The 17,500-nt window shown below is 43.2% G+C and overlaps 1 protein-coding gene across 1 annotated transcript in view; it reads left to right on the top strand.

The window, feature by feature from the left end:
• The window catches only part of LOC106586540 (ephrin type-A receptor 6), a 256,053-nt gene that overhangs the window by 222,412 nt on the left and 16,141 nt on the right, over positions 1–17,500 (top strand). Inside the window, exons 8-9 of the mRNA XM_045707380.1 lie at positions 10,266–10,553; positions 13,589–13,697. Of these exons, the coding sequence (XP_045563336.1) occupies positions 10,266–10,553; positions 13,589–13,697 (397 nt within the window). The remainder of the gene's footprint in view (positions 1–10,265; positions 10,554–13,588; positions 13,698–17,500) is intronic.

Here is a 17,500-nt window from a genome sequence, read left to right as displayed (position 1 = left end):
GCTCAGCGGATGATCTAGAGCTGGCATCTGCTGGGATATACAGTCACCGTACTGTTACAATATACACACTTTAGCTGAGAGAAGACTTTTACTGTTAGTCTAAACAGACTTTAGACTTACACTATCAGTCCAACTGTTACAGTCTACACTCTTAGAAAAAAAGGTGCTATCTAGAACCGAAAATTGTTCTATTTTTTTAATAGCTATTTCTGGTTCCAGATAGAACCCTTTTGGTTCCAGGTAGAACCCTTTTGGGTTCCATGTACTGTAGGATCCTTTCCACAGAGGGGTCCACATGGAACCCAAGAGGGTACTACGTGGAACCAAAAAGAGTTCCCCCTGGAACCAAAAAGGGTTCTCCTTTGGGGACAGCTAAAGATGATGGATATACTGACTAGATACATGTCTCTCTGCCCTAACAATGGGAGTCGTTGTCCACAAAGCAGCACGTCAGGCTGTCTAGCTCCCGTCTATCCTTTCTTTGGATTGGTGGATACATCTCATTATTGTAATCCTTTTTATGGTAAGTATAATTTAGACTTGTATCTCATTATGGTAACTGGTGAAATAAGTATAGCTAGTTATAATTGTAATGGTTTAGCAGATTATAAAAAAAGACGATCAGTCTATTCCTGGCTAAAAGAGAAGGAATATAACATTTATTGTTTACAGGAAACTCACTCTACAATTACAGATGAGGTTGTGGAAAAAGGACTGGGAGGGAGAAATACATGTTTTGTCATGGGCAAAGAAACTTAAAAGGGGATGATACAAATTTAAAAAAACTTTTTCTCCCCAATTTTGTGGTATCCAATTGGTAGTTACAGTCTTGTCTCATCGCTGTACGGACTTGGAAGAGGTGAAGGTCGAGAGCCGTGCGTCCTCCGAAACACAACCCAGTCAAGCCGCAGTTCTTCTTGACACGATGCCCGCTTAACCCGGAAGCCAACCGCACCAATGTGTTGGAGGAAACACCATACACATGGCGACCGTGTCCGCATGCATGTGCCCGGCCCGCCACAGCAGTCGCTACAGCGTGATGGGACAAGGACATCCCTGCCAGTCAAACCCTCCCCTAACCCAGATGACGCTGAGACAATATTGCGCCGCCCCATGGGTCTCCAGGTCGCGGCCGGCTGCGACAGAGCCTGGACACAAACCAGGATTTCTAGTGGCACAGTTAGGACTGAGATGCAGTGCACTTAGACCACTGCGCCATTCTGGAGAATTAAAAACAATTTTGATCCCAATGTGCAAACTGTCCAAACAGATCCAAAAGAAAGGTGGATCATTTTAAATATGCTATTGGACGATAAACATATCTATATGGTCGAAATGATGATGATCCACTCTTCTTCTAAAATGATACATTAATCTATCGAGCTCACAAGCAACAAATGACTCTATTATTATGGTGGGAGATTATAGTACAGTTTTAAGTAGGAAATCACACCAGAAACTATCACCCTCATGCACTTAGGGAAATGATGAATATCACAGACACATTACAACTAGTGGATATACAGTGCATTCAGAAAGTATTCAGTCCCCTTGACTTTTTCCACATTTTGTTATGTTATAGCCTTATTCAAAAATGTATAAATTAAATGTTTTTTTTCTCATCAATCTACACACAATACTCGATAATGACAAAGTGAAAACAGGTTTTAGATTTTTTTTTTGCAAGTAAAAACATACTTTATTTACATAAGTATTCAGACCCTTTGCTATGAGACTCGAAATGGAGCTCAGGTTTATCCTGTTTCCATTGGTCATCCTTGAGATGTTTCTACAACTTGATTGGAGTCCACCTGTGGTAAATGCAATTGATTGGACATGATTTGGAATTGTACATAGAGCTCCGACACAGGATTGTGTTGAGCACAGATCTGGCGAAGGGTACCAAAACATTTCTGCAGCATTGAAGGAACACAGTGGCCTCAATAATTCTTAAATAGAAGAAGTTTGAAACCACTAAGACTCTTCCTAGAGCTGGCTGCCCGGCCAAACTGAGCAATCGGGGGAGAAGGGCCTTGGTCAGGGACCAAAAACCCGATGGTCACTCTGACAGAGCTCCAGAGTACCTCTATAGAGATGGGAGAACCTTCCAGAAGGACAACCATCTCTGCAGCCCTCCACCAATCAGGCCTTTATGGTAGAGTGGCCAGATGGAATCCACTCCTCAGTAAAAGGCACAAGACAACCTGCTTGGAGTTTGCCAAAAGCACCTAAAGGACTCCCAGACCATGAGAAACAAGATTCTCTGGTCTGATGAACCAAGATTGAACTCTTTGGCCTGAATGCCAAGTGTCATGTCTGGAGGACACCTGGCACCATCCCTACGGTGAAGCATGGTGGTGGCAGCATCATGCTGGGGGTTGTTTTTCAGCAGCAGTGACTGGGAGACTAGTCCGGATCGAGGGAAAGATGAACGGAGCCAAGATAATCCATCCACCTGACAGGTGTGGCACATCAAGAAGCTGATTGGTTCAGGAGGGATGAGGACAGTTCTACTATTCATGGAAGAAAATAAAATGCTGTCCTTTCAGTAATGGAAAGAGGAATAGGACCAATGGAGAAATGCAGACAGTAAGCTAAATGCTATGGAAAGATTAAGAGGAAAACGGTAGGGAACAAAAAAGCAGGCAGAAGGGAAAAGAAAGTACATGACTGCACTCTAAAAGTCAAAGAAATTTAGTGGGTATTCATTAACTCCTTAGGTGAGTTGAACTATAGAACACATACACACACACACAGGACAGACTAATCTGATAAAGACCTGAGTGCTCCTCTCTCCATGCTGTGTCTGGGTGGTCGAACACAGAGGTCAAAGCCGATTGGACGAACACAATATACTCATTAACCCTCGCTGATAGAGTTTAGCCAATCATAACCCTGGCTAATTGCCTTTATCCAATCATAAACCCCACAATTAGCATCAGGATGTTTGGCCCCACAGGGACATGACCTCTGTCAGAGCACCAGGGTTACTGTGTTTACGCCACGGGTCCAAAACTGTCCATAGACTACCCACCATGCAGTGGGGTTGACTTCGGCTGGTAATGAGGTTAGAGGCTCCAGAGATGCAGGCTGTGTTTGGTTTGGTTTGGTTCAGAAGACTGTTGTGGGAGGTGACCTTGCCTAAGGGAGAGTCAAACACAAACAGACTGTATACTGTACACACACACACACACACACACACACACTAAACACTCTCGGAATGTCACATTGGTCTTAATGATTACCTTAGGTCCCATTGGAACCTACATCATGTATGAATAAAGTTCATTCCCTCTCTCAGCTCCCTAGAGCAACACAGAACCCCTCATAAGCAAATATAATTGACGGCAGAGATTGGTTTGGTGTGTGTGTGTATGTATTTGTCCTCCAAAAAGGTTATCGCTCTCCATATTCCCTCCTGGGGTAGTATCTAAAGCATCATTATGTCAGGGTAGCAACAAAACAATCAGACATATTGACGTGTCCTTGTTGTTTTTCTCAAACATGTTTTCATCAACCACCTTGGACTTCCTTCTTCCATCCCTCCCTTCCTTCCTCTCTCTCCCACTGCGCTCGTTTTCCCCCTCTTTCTCTTTCTCCTTCTCCTTCTCCTCGTTCCCTCAGTAACCTAACGTTTTTACATTGTTTAAGCCTGGTACAGTATAGCATCAATACAGAAGTCATTGATTTTCTAAAGTGTTAATGGAGGCCTTGGGGCAAGGCAAGCTCATTAAAACCATACACGGGTCAAACTGCTGTAATGAGACAACATTCGTTTACTGGGAGCTTAACTACACTAGACTGGAAAATCCATCCATCGCTCCCACTAATTGACCGGTGATTCTAATGGGTTTCCAATCTTCCTCCGACACACAGAGAGAGAGAGAGAGAGAGAGAGAGAGAGAGAGTGTGTGTGTACTGTGGATTTTGAAAGCTGTATAATTTGTCACATGCGCCGAATACAACAGGTGTAGACTTTACCGTGAAATGCTTGCTTTCGAATCAAATGAAATTTTATTTGTCACATTCTTCGCAAACAACAGGTGTAGACTAACAGTGAAATGCTTACTTACAGGCCGGGCCCTTCCCAACAATACAGAGTTAAACATTTACAAAAGTAACGATAAATTCGCTATTCACTGGGTACCAGTACTGAGTCGATATGCAGGGAAATGAGGTAATTGAGGTAGATATGTACATATAGGTAGGGGTAAAGTGATCAGGCAACAGGAAAGTAGCAGTAGCAGCAGCATATGTGATGAATCAAAAGAGTTCGTGCAAAGAGGGTCAATGCAGATAGTCTGGGTAGCTATTTAGTTAAAGGATTAGTGGAAAAATACACTCATTCCTATAATTAATACATATGTGAGAACAATTTTTTTTTGTGAACAAATGTTTAATTTTGTCATATAATAAGGTTGGTAGCAACATGTGAAAATCGTTGTAGTAATCTGTTGAAGCTCAAATCGTATAAAAGGTATAAATCAAATCAAATTTTATTGGTCACATACACATATTTAGGTTGTAGCGAAATGCTTGTGTTCCTAGCTCCAACAGTGCAGTAGCATCTAACAGTTCACAACAATACACACAAATCTAAAAGTAAAAGAATGGAATTTAGAAATATATAAATATTAGATTGAGCAATGTCGGAGTGGCATTGACTAAAATACAGTACAATAAAATACAGTATATACATATGAGATGAGTAAAGCAGTATTTAAACATTATTTAAACTTTATTAAAGTGACTAGTGTTCCATTATTAAAGTGGCCAGTGATTCCAAGTTTATGCACAGTACTAGTCAAAAGTTAGGACACTCCTACTCATTCCAGGGTTTTTCTTTATTTTTACTATTTTCTACATTGTAGAACAATAGTGAAGACATCACAACTATGAAATAACACATATGGAATCATGTAGTAACCAAAAAGGAATCAAAATATATTTTATATTTGAGATTCTTCAAAGTAGCCTCCCTTTGCACACTCTTGGCATTCTCTCAACCAGCTTCATGAGGTAGTCACCTGGAATGCCTTTCAATTAAGAGGTGTGCCTTGTTAAAAGTTAATTTGTTACATTTATTTCCTTCTTAATGCATTTGAACCAATCAGTTGTGTTGTGACAAGGTAGGGTTGGTATAGCCCTATTTGGTAAAAGACCAAGTCCACATTATAGCAAGAACAGCTCAAATAAACAAAGAGAAAAGACAGTCCATCATTAATTTAAGACATGAAGGTCAAGAACTTTGACATTTCAAGAACTTTGAAAGTTTCTTCAAGTGCAGGCGCAAAAACCATCAAGTGCTATGATAAGACTGGCTCTCATCATGACCCAGAGTTACCTCTGCTGCAGAGGATAAGTTCATTAGAGGTACCAGCCTCAGAAATTGTAGCCCAAATAAATGATTCACAGAGCTCAAGTAACAGAGACACCTCAACATCAACTGTTCAGAGGAGACTGCGTGAATCAGGCCTTCATGGTCCAATTGCTGCAAAGAAACTACTACTAAAGGACACCAATAAGAAGAAGAGACTTGCTTGGTCCAAGAAACACGAGCAATGGACATTAGACCGGTGGAAATCTGTCCTTTGGTCTGATGAGTCCAAATTTGAGATTTGTGGTTCCAACCGCCGTGTCTTTGTGATCTCCGCATGTGTAGTTCCCACCGTGAAGCATGGAAGAGGTGTGATAGTGTGGGAGTGCTTTGCTGGTGACACTTCCTGTGATTTATCTAAAATTCAAGGCACACTTAACCAGCATGGCTACCACAGCATTCTGCAGCGATAAGCCATCCCATCTGGTTTGGGCTTAGTGGGACTATCATTTGCTTTTCAACAGGACAATGACCCAACACATCTCCAGGCTGTTTAAGGGCTATTTGACCAATAAGGAGAGTGATGTAGTTCTGGATCAGATGACCTGGCCTCCACAATCACCCAACTTCAACACAATTGAGATGGTTTGTGATGAGTTGGACCGCAGAGTGAAGGAAAAGCAGCCAACCAGTGCTCAGCATATGTGGGAACTCCTTCAAGACTGTTGGAAAAGCATTCCAGGTGAAGCTGGTTGAGAGAATGCCAATAGTGTTCCAAAGCTGTCATCAAGGCAAAGGTTGACTGACTACTTTGAAGAATCTAAAATATAAAATATATTTTGATTTGTTTAACACTTTTTGGTTACTACATGATTCCATATGTGTTGTTTCATAGTTTTGATGTCTTCGCTATTATTCTACAATGTAGAAAATAGTAAAAATAAATAAACACCCTTGAATGAGTAGGTGTGTCCAAACTTTTGGCTGGCACTGTATATAGGGAAGCAGCCTCTAAGGTGCAGGGTTACGTAACCCGATGGAAGCCGGCTAGTGATGGCTATTTAACAGTCTGATTGCCTTGAGATAGAAGCTGTTTTTCAGTCTCTCGGTCCCCGCTTTGATGCACCTGTACTGACCTAGCCTTCTAGATGATAACGGGGTGAACAGGCTGTGGCTCAGGTGGTTGATGTCCTTATTTATCTTTTTGGCCTTCCTGTGACATCGGGTGCTGTATGTGTCCTGGAGGGCAGGTAGCTTCAAATCAAATCAAACTGTATTTGCCGCATGCGCCAAATACAACAAGTGTAGACTTTGACGCGTCATAGTTTGCCCCTGGTGATGTGTTGGGCAGATCGCACCACCCTTTGGAGAGCCCTGCGGTTGCGGACGGTGCAGTTGCCCTACCAGGCGGTGATTCAGCCCGACAGTATGCTCTCTTTTGTGCATCTGTAAAAGTTTCTGAGGGTTTTAGGGGCCAAGCCAAATTTCGTCAGCTTCCTGAGGTTGAAGAGGCGCTGTTGTGCCTTCTTCACCACACTGTCTGTGTGGGTGGACCATTTCAGATCGTCAGTGATGTGTACGGCGAGGAACTTGAAGCTTTCCACTTTCTCCACTGCGGTCCTGAATCCCAGAGCATATCTCAGTCTATACCAGCAAAACAGTCTTGTAGCCTCACGTCTGCTTCATCAGACCTCTTCCATATTGAGCGCGTAACTGGTTCTTCCTGTTTGAGCTTTTGTTTGTAAACAGGAAGCAGGAGGATATAGTCGTGGTCTGATTTGCCGAAGGGAGAGCGGGCTTTGTATGCGTTTCTTTAGGTAGAATAAAAGTGGTATAGTGTTTTAGCGCCCCTAGTGGCACAGGAGACGTGTTTGTAGAAGTGACTGAGGAATCTATATTCCTTATTAAAGGAATGAGATGAGATCAATTCTTCTCTCTTCAATTCCACCTTCATTTGGAAAACATGTTCAGAGCTGCTTTGCACATGAATTTCAATATACATTTTCAATTACCAAAACGTTTGCTTCATCCCATCACAAAAAAAATGTAGTGCATGAGTATTTTAAGAGTATTTTGCCCTATGTCTGGGCTGAATTAGAATGAATATCTTGGCAGCTACTATACATTTGGTGCTATATTGAGAGATAACATATTATGTTAGTTGTTTCTTCTCAGGGTTGTTTTCTACGGTGTATCTGCCAACTCTGTTGGCCACCGTACCCTGCCATGAGCATAACCGTACCCTGCCATGAGCATAACCCTACCCTGCCATGAGCATAACCCTACCCTGCCATGAGCATAACCGTACCCTGCCAGGAGCATAACCGTACCCTGCCATGAGCATAACCGTACCCTGCCATGAGCATAACCGTACCCTGCCATGGGCATAACCGTACCCTGCCATGGGCATAACCGTACCCTGCCATGAGCATAACCGTACCCTGCCATGGGCATAACCGTACCCTGCCATGGGCATAACCGTACCCTGCCATGAGCATAACCGTACCCTGCCATGAGCATAACCCTACCCTGCCAGGAGCATAACCGTACCCTGCCATGAGCATAATCGTACCCTGCCATGAGCATAACCGTACCCTGCCATGAGCATAACTGTGTGCTCCAGCTTAACTCTTCTAAACAAATATGTTGTGTGTGTGTTACATGGTGCTCTGCAGCAGTAGGAGTGGGATTGTAATCATGCAGGCTGGAGAGATTGTATTTATGCAGTGTTTATTGTTCCCTATCAGAGGCCAATATGCTAGCAGCAGATGCTGTTACCCTGACTGAGCTAGATGCTACAGCAGTTAAACTCTGGTCACTGTGTGTGTGTGTGTGTGTGTGTGTGTGTGTGTGTGTGTGTGTGTGTGTGTGTGTGTGTGTGTGTGTGTGTGTGTGTGTGTGTGTGTGTGTGTGTGTGTGTGTGTGTGTTTGTCGCTTACAGCAGAATTAAACTAGTTTGGACAGAGTCATTTGCTCACTTAGATTTTATTTATCTACAGATTTGTGGGTGATAACACCCCATTGAGATGAATCAGCTAATATACAAGGGTTTCCAGAGACAACAACAATAACACACACACAAACTCACCAAGCAAACAGTAACAATGTGAGATGTAATATCTAATAATATTGTGAAGTAATAATTGTCATCTGTGTGTATGTGTTACTGTGGGTGTTATGAGAAGTGATATTATTTTGAGAGAGAGAGAGAGAGAGAGAGAGAGAGAAACTGCCCTTTCAGCTGACTCATTATGCTAAATAAATCGGCTAATTTCAATCAGCCATGATATTATGTTGTTGTTCCATTTTAACTATCATTTGGGAAGATTTACTCACATTTAAAAGGTTATTATGTTCCTCATTATTATGAACAAACCAAGCATTGAAATAGATCAGGAGGCAGAATTAGCTTCAGCTCTCAACACTAAACTGCCTGCTGGAAATGCCACTGTGTCATGAAGTTGATATTACTATAGGAAACATCCACCAGTCCAGTTACTGATGGGGCTGAAATAAATGTACGAGTTTTAAGCATTAAGCACATTAAAATGGAGACAGGAAGCAGGAAGGGATGAAAGAGAGAGGGAAGGGGTAAGGATGAGGGAGGCTCCAAGCTGGCCTGAGCTCTCCTTATCAGCCCTGTGGCAGTGGGTCTCCCAGCACTACTTCAGCCTTGCCTAACACAGCATATACCCCAGCTGCAGCCCTGCATTCTACACACCAACCCCATACAGTCCAGCCATAAACCTCTGTCCAGCTCAGCCCTGCTCTGCAAGCCCCAGGACCAGACAGCACCACCTTCACTTGACCTCCAGTCAGCCTCCAGTCAGCCCAGGGCCTGAATCCTGTAGAGGAGCAGGAAGGAGATGGAGAGGGCTTCTCTCTCACAGAGAAGACCAGCAGGGTTTAGGATTAAGATTAAGCCTTTCTGTTGGCTTTGTCGATAACTGTAGTTATTATTATACATTATCTGGCCTTTCTGAGTTTGTTGTGTTGCTTGACTCAACCTTCATTTATTTTACCAAATGAATGTGAGGTCCGTTATAGACAGACTCGTTAACCAAATGAATGTAAAGTCAGTAAAGTGGTTTGGTATTTGATTTCCTTTCTTCCATCATCATCTTCACGTGACTGTAGAGCACCGTTTCCCCTCCATTCAAACTTTCCCATTGCGTTTGTTTAGGTCTACTCTCCTAAACACTAAAAACATGTTGAGTGGTGTACAGCATTTGTTGCCACTCATGTCTAGTTGATTAGGCCTACATGTTGCATTGATTTGACTATTTTGATTGATGTTGATTGGTCATTTAAGAATGCTAGGACAGGGACTCATGTCCTGTACCTATTGGACATCCTCATGCTGCTGTCATCTATCACCTCCCTTGGCCATCAGACACACTACCCTGGTACAACCCCAAATAGAACATGTTCAACATCTATTTTTGAAGGGTTTTAATAATATGTATGTAGATACATCTTAGCCAACTGTTTACCGCTTTGAGTTAATGAGATGTTAATTAGTGAGAGGCTGATATCACCTGTTGACTGCTGTAGTAAAGCCCTGGGCCAATATTTACACAGAACTAATGTAATCAGCACACAGGTAATATGATTTATATAAACACAGCTAACTAACCACTCCTCTGTGGTAGACCTGCTGTCACTGAAGGATCCATAGATGACAGTAAAACCCTTAGCACTGTAACTGTGGTCTAAATAATTCTAGTAGATTATTCATTTGATTTATTTTATGTTAATTTCTAGATGATTGAGCATGGATGCTCCAGGCTTTTACTGGGAAAGCAAAGCCTTTCATGTGAAATGATGAAGCATATTCATTATGCTTAAGCATATAATCAGAAGCTAGTCAGCCTTCCATCTCTAATGAGATTAAATGTTAGTAGTTGAACCCGTGACCTCTAACGATCTCTCCAATCGGCCCCTCCAGGTCCCTTTATGGTGGGCGTGCTGAAGAAGGACTGGGCATCTCAGAACAGCATTGCCCTGTCGTGGCTGGAGCCAGAACAGATCTCCCTCCTGGTGGTTGACTATGAGGTCAAGTACTACGAGAAGGAACATGAGGAGTTGAGCTACTCGTCGACGCGGACCAAAGCCCCCAGTGTGGTCATCACAGGGTTAAAGCCCTCCACCTGCTACGTCTTCAGCCTGAGAACACGCACCTCCGCTGGACACAGCGCCTACAGCCCCAAATGCGAGTATGAGACCACAGACGACAGTAAGTACCTCTTAACTCCCTCTGTGTCTGTTTCATGACCCCTAACACTTAACCCTTGACCCCAAACACTTAACCCTAGATGTAATCAATTAAAAGAGCAATACATGAACTTGACAATGTGCTGGTGATGTTGGTTGTATTTCTATTAACTTTTACAGAGGCTTTAATTTCCTCCCTCACAGTGGCCATGCTGAATTCTAACAGAGCCAGACCTGTGTTTGTTTTTCTGTCCTGATGACAGTTCTTGTCAGGGTTCTCACTTTAATTTGTCTGTACCAGGGTTTCTATCTATTTTAGCAGACGTATTTTAGAAGAGGTGCTAGAACTCGAGCAGTAGAAATATGTACCGGTCAGCGCCGGCCCACTCTAACCGCTGATCTGGTCTCGTGATCTCTCCTCTTTTCTCCCTGTCCTCTCATCTATCCGGCTGAAGAACTTTCTTTATCTAGTGGATCAGATAGTCCGGGCCTGACTTTGTTCTGCCCTTTTATCTAGGAGAAAATACCCTCCTCTCGATTCCTTTTCCTGCACTCTCTTCCCTCTTTCACCTTTATCCCTCGCTTCCTGCGTCTACCTTGTCTCTCCCTACCTGCTCTGCCTCTCCTTCCATCTCTTCCCATCTAACATCTTCCCTCTCCTCCCTATATACGGTCATTACAGCCCTTTAGATTCCCCCCTTTCAGACACACACACACACATGCTCACCTCGGTCCCATTAGTGCAGCATCAATCAGGCCCGTCTGGTTACTTAAGGCTTCAGAGTGTGTGTTAAACAGTGTGTGAATCCTTGGTTAGGAGAATGGTCCTGTAAAGTCATCTACTCCTCAGATCAGCTGTTCCTCTCTTCACGTCTGACTGGCAATTACCTCTGTCTAGACCCATCCCCAGCTACAGACACACACACACACACATGCTCCGACCCTCATACAACCACACGTACACACACACTTTCAATTATATTCCCTCCGAAAGTCAAATACACACACGCTCACAGCTCTCTCTCTCTCCCTCTCACTCTCTCCCTCCCTCTCCCTCCCTCTCTCTCTCTCTCTCTCTCTCTCTCTCTCTCTCTCTCTCTCCCTCCCTCTCTCTCTCTCTCTCACTCTCACTCTCTCCCTCCCTCTCTCTCTCTCATATTTGGGTCTGCGTTGGGGGCCACACATCCTGATCTCCAATTCATATTCATTAAGTTTGAAATATTGTAGAAATAAGTTTGCTAATAGCCATCATCTTTCAATTATTATGTGGGATTCGTTAGTCCTGTAAAGAGACAGAGAGACGGGAAAATCATGAATATCAAATGGGGCCAATTTAGGCAAATGATCAGAGACTAAATCAATTTCTTGAATGATTAATATTAATTAAATGGCACCAAGCATATAAATTATTCCTTCTAAAAGATGGTTGTTTTTCAGACCAAGAGTTCAACAATCTCTCCATATTGAATTCAAGTCAGTTAATACTAACAATTTATATTATTACTAATAAAAGTGCTTTTTCTCTCCCCAGCAGGGGTTGGAACTGGTTCACGGAACAGAACCGAAAACCCAAAAATAAAGAAATATTTTGAGGAACAGAACCAGAACCGAGAACAGAAGTGATCTATACTGTTCCTGAACAGAACCATTATTTTAAAAGCATGGGAACCAGTTAATAACTTTTTTTTTCGTTACAGCCTTTTTTTTCCAGTCCCACAGAAAAACTCAACAAAGCGCCTATGTAAAGCCCTCACTGTCACTCAGAAACTTATTTCAGTGTCTGCCTTTCTGTGAGCTGAAAATATTTGCCAGTGTGTGTGTGTGTAGGATATCTGCCCCTCCCCTCCCTCCGAAGCATGCATAGTCTACTGTAACTACTGACATTACAGGCGTGATTCAGAAATTAGGGAGAGAGATTTTTAATTAGAGAAGAATGGATTAACTTTTTCAAGCCTTAAGTTAAGGATACTATAGTTATCACGTTTCACATTCGATTCATTAACTACGAAAAGGTAAGATTTGTTTTTATTTTACTTCTGATGCCGCTCTGCACACACAAGTTTGTTAGCTAGCTGTGGTCTAGCTCTCATTATGTGTAACATAATGGAACTGAGAGTCATGATCAAGGGCTAGCTCTGGTCCAACGTTAGTTAAGCCAAGTTCAAAGACTTTCAAAGTTCCTTCATAGAAGCTGATCTTCGTAGGTATAATTCTCTTGGCCTAATTCAGATAATGCATGTCATAACAACAAGATGCCCAGCGAATCATGCCCAGCGCTCTCCTCACCCGAAAAATTTCAGCCGCATCTCGCACCCTACACTACACTTGTCTGTCCAATGCATGTACATAGCTTTCCCGCTCCACAGGAAGCTGCTCTGTCCATTAGTAAAGTAATTTAATGTTGAATGAAATGTAAAAAATAAATATCAGAGGGTTAGAAAGGAACAATATAAACCAGAACTTTTTGGGGGGTCGAAGCAGTTCAAAACTTTATTTTGCTGGTCAGAACAGTGAAACGATAATAATAAAATAATGGTTCTGTTCAGAATGAAACGATTGGAAAATCATTTTGGTTCCAACCCCTGCTCCCCAGTCTGCTTTTATAAAAAATACAATAGTGTGTAGTTAAATTGTCTTGCAAAAACATTTCTCACTTAATCATGTGAATGTATATAGTTTTTGTGACGTCACCTCTACCAGTGATATGGCTGTATGGGTATACTTTAGCAATAATGCCGGACGGAAAGCTGAGTGCCTGGATACAGCCCTTAGCCGTGGTATATTGGCCATATACCACAAACCCCTGAGGTGCCTTATTGCTATTATAAACTGGTTACCAACATAATTAGAACAGTAAACAAGATATTTTGCATCATACCCATGGTATATATTTTGTTATACCCATGCATTCAGCCAATCAGTATTCAGGGCTCCAACCACCCAGTTTATAATTTCTAATATACCACAGATTTCAGCCAATTCGCATCCAGGACGCAAACTACCCAGTTCAGAATTGTAAATCAATAATCAATCAATTAATTTGTCCCCTCCCTGTAGCGTCGGACATGGCTTCAGACCAGGGTCAAGTGTTGGTGATCGTCACGGCAGCCGTGGGCGGCTTCACTCTCCTCATCATCCTCACCCTCTTCTTCCTCATCACCGGGCGGTAAGATGAATACACACACACACACACACACACACACACACACACACACACACACACACACACACACACACACACACACACACACACACACACACACACACACACACATTTCCTGGGGACTTGGGAAATGTCCCAAGGGACTAATAGGTCATCAGACAACAGCCAACACCACAGACAACAACCAGCACCACAGATAACAACCAGCACCACAGAAAACAACCAGCACCACAGACAACAGCCAGCACCACAGACAACAACCAGCACCACAGACAACAGCCAGCACCACAGACAACAACCAGCACCACAGACAACAACCAGCACCACAGACAACAGTCAGCACCACAGACAGGACTAAATAAGAATTCAGCACCATGGACAGCACTAAATGTGGACAGCTCCCTCTTTACTGAGAGGCCTACATACAGTAATACAACAAAGAACAGTTAAAAGTAGGATGTTTCGGTGTGTGATGAAACCTTTGAGATGACCTTTCAATCTGTGTAGGTGTGAGCCTCTCTCTCTCTGTTCTATCTGTTCTGAAAGCTTTCTAAGTATGGGAGAGAACTGAGATACTGTGAACAGAGAAGTAGCTTCAAACAAGAACCAGTTAAAAGCAGAAGTGTGCATGTTCCTGTCCCTCTATCCTCATGTATACAGCACCTTCAGGAAGGCTTCAGACCCCCTGACTTTTTCCACATTTTGTTACATTACAGCCTTATTCTCAAATGGATTAAATAAATAAAAAATCCTCAGCAATCTACACACAATACCCCATAATGACAAAGCGAAAAACAGTTTTTTAGACATTTTTGCACATAAAAAAAAAATACAAAACAGAAAAACCTTATTTACATAAGTATTCAGACCCTTTGCTATGAGACTAGAAATTGAGCTCAGGTGCATCCTGTTTCCGTTGATCATCCTTGAGATGTTTCTACAACTTGATTGGAGTCCACCTGTGGTAAATTAAATTGATTGGACATGATTTGGAATTGTACATAGAGCTCTGACACAGGATTGTGTTGAGGCACAGATCTGGGGAAGGGTACCAAAACATTTCTGCAGCATTGAAGGAACACAGTGGCCTCAATAATTCTTAAATGGAAGAAGTTTGAAACCACCAAGACTCTTCCTAGAGCTGGCTGCCCGGCCAAACTGAGCAATCGGGGGAGAAAGGCCTTGTTCAGGGAGGTGACCAAGAACCCGATGGTCACTCTGACACAGCTCTAGAGTTCCTCTATGGAGATGTGAGAACCTTCCAGAAGGACAACCATCTCTGCAGCCCTCCACCAATCAGGCCTTTATGGTAGAGTGGCCAGACGGAAGCCACTCCTCAGTGAAAGGCACATTACAGCCCGCTTGGAGTTTGCCAAAAGGCACCTGAAGACTCTCAGACCATGAGAAACAAGATTGTCTGGTCTGATGAAACCAAGATTGAACTCTTTTGCCTGAATGCCAATCATCACGTCTGGAGGAAACCTGGCACTATCCCTACTGTAAAGTATGGTGGTGGCAGCATCATGCTGTGGGGGTGTTTTTCAGCGTCAGGGACTGGGGGATTAGTCAGGATCGAGGCAAAGATGAACGGAGCAAAGTACAGAGAGATCCATGATGAAAACCTGCTCCAGAGCGCTCAGGACCTCAGACTGGGACGAAGGTTCACCTTCCATCAGGACAACGACCCTAAGAACACAGCCAAGACAATGCAGGAGTTGCTTCGGGACAAGTCTCTGAACGTCCTTGAGTGGCCCAGCCAGAGCTCGGACTTGAACATCTCTGGAGAGCCCTGACAATAGCTGTGCAGCAATGCTCCTCATCCAACCTGACAGAGCTTGAGAGGATCTGCAGAGAAGAATAGGAGAAACTCTCCAAATACAGGTGTGCCAAGCTTGTAGAGTCATACGCAAGAAGACTCAAGGCTGTAATTTCTTCCAATGGTGCTTCAACAAAGTACTGAGTAAAGGGTCTGAATACTTATGTAAATGTGATATTTCAGTTTTTTATGTAAATTAGCAAACATTTCTAAAAACCTGTTTTTGCTTTGTTATTATGGGGTATTGTGTGTAGATTGATGAGGGAAAAAATGATTGAATACATTTTTGTATAAGGCTGTAACCTAACAAAAATGTATTAAATCATTTTTTTCCCTCGTCAATTTAATGTGGAAAAAGTAAATGGGTCTGAATACTTTCCGAAGGCACTGTAGATCTGTCTTTGTATATGTGACCATCCGGCCTGTGTAGGAGTGGGTTTATCTCTGTACTTTACAGCGTTCATACAGCCTACTCTAAACACACACTGCTGCTCTCCACATTATCTTTCAACACTCTCATCCCTCTCTCCTTTCTCGCCTCTCTCGTCGCTTTACACTTTTTCCTCTCATCCCTCTCTCCTCTGCTCATCATCTCCAGCACCCCACCAACATCAACATATGTGAAAATGTCACGTTTCTAGGTGTTGTAGTAAAGAATACAGAAGATAAGAGTTTCCAATGACATCATCGGTGTGCATCCTGTGATTTTAACCAATTATGAGTTGCCATTGGCTACTAATTGAGTTGATTATGATTTTTTACTACAAAACATTGGAACACGCCATTTTCACATATTGAATGTTGATGTGGTGCTGGAGAGGATGAATATGAAGTTTCACTTTCAGCATGTAGTAATGACTCAGTGGATATTAGGGGAGAGAGGATGTTGAATTACATTGACTTTTAGATTAAAGGCAGGATTTGATATTGAGAGGTGGGTGGGTGTGCGTGTGTGTTCCTGAATATCCTCGTAAAGCCTCAAAGCCGCAACACTATCCTTTACCCTGCTTTCTGAGAACACCTTTAAGAGCGTGCCTCTGTCTTTTTGTGTGTGTGTGTATTCAGACATTGTGTGTGTATTCAGCCTTTGTGTGTGTGTGTGTGTCTTTGTGTGTCTGTCTGTGTCTTCTTTTCAGCAGCAAGACATGAAAGCCAGTGAGTCAGTGATAGAGTGGTGCTGGACTGGTCTGATGAAGGACAGGATTGTAGCTTTAATCAACACACTGACCCCATCACTGGAGGGCTACTGGCATTATTGTTCTCTCATCTTGTCTCTTCTCGTCTCTACTCTCCTCCTCTTCTATCTTCTCCTCCTCTTCTCCCTATAACCCTCTCCCTCTCTTCTGCTCCTCTATCTTCGTTGCTATCTCTTCTCTGTCAGTGTCCAGGCCTCAGACCTCACACAGCAGGATCCCAACCTGGCAACCCACTGATATCCAGCGCTCTGATAGCCTCTCTGATCTGGCTAACTGGAAACCACAGTCACTCACTCACAAACACACACACACACACACACACACACACACACACACACACACACACACACACACACACACACACACACACACACACACCAACATGCAGGCTTGTGCACTCCCACACTGACCCCTCCCCGCTCAGTGTGCTGATTGCTTTGGTCTCTGACTAATTCCAAACAGCGTCATTTAAACCTTCTTAATGTCAGACTCATGGAGAACTTTCACTTTTCAACTTAAAACAATTGACTAACCAAGCCCCTGACCCTCTCCTCCTCTCTCCTCCTCTCTCCTCCTCTCTCCTCCCCTCTCCTCCTCTCTCCTCCTCTCTCCTCCACTCTCCTCCCCTCTCCTCCCCTCTCCTCCTCTCTCCTCCTCTCTCCTCCTCTCTCCTCCCCTCTCCTCCTCTCTCCTCCCCTCTCCTCCTCTCTCCTCCCCTCTCCTCCTCTCTCCTCCTCTCTCCTCCTCTCTCCGCTCCTCATCCAGGTGGAATCTGTCAGTTCCTGTCTGTCATT

Source organism: Salmo salar, chromosome ssa25, assembly GCF_905237065.1.
Source record: "Salmo salar chromosome ssa25, Ssal_v3.1, whole genome shotgun sequence".
NCBI lineage: Eukaryota > Metazoa > Chordata > Actinopteri > Salmoniformes > Salmonidae > Salmo > Salmo salar.
This window is presented reverse-complemented; position numbering and strand designations above follow the sequence as displayed.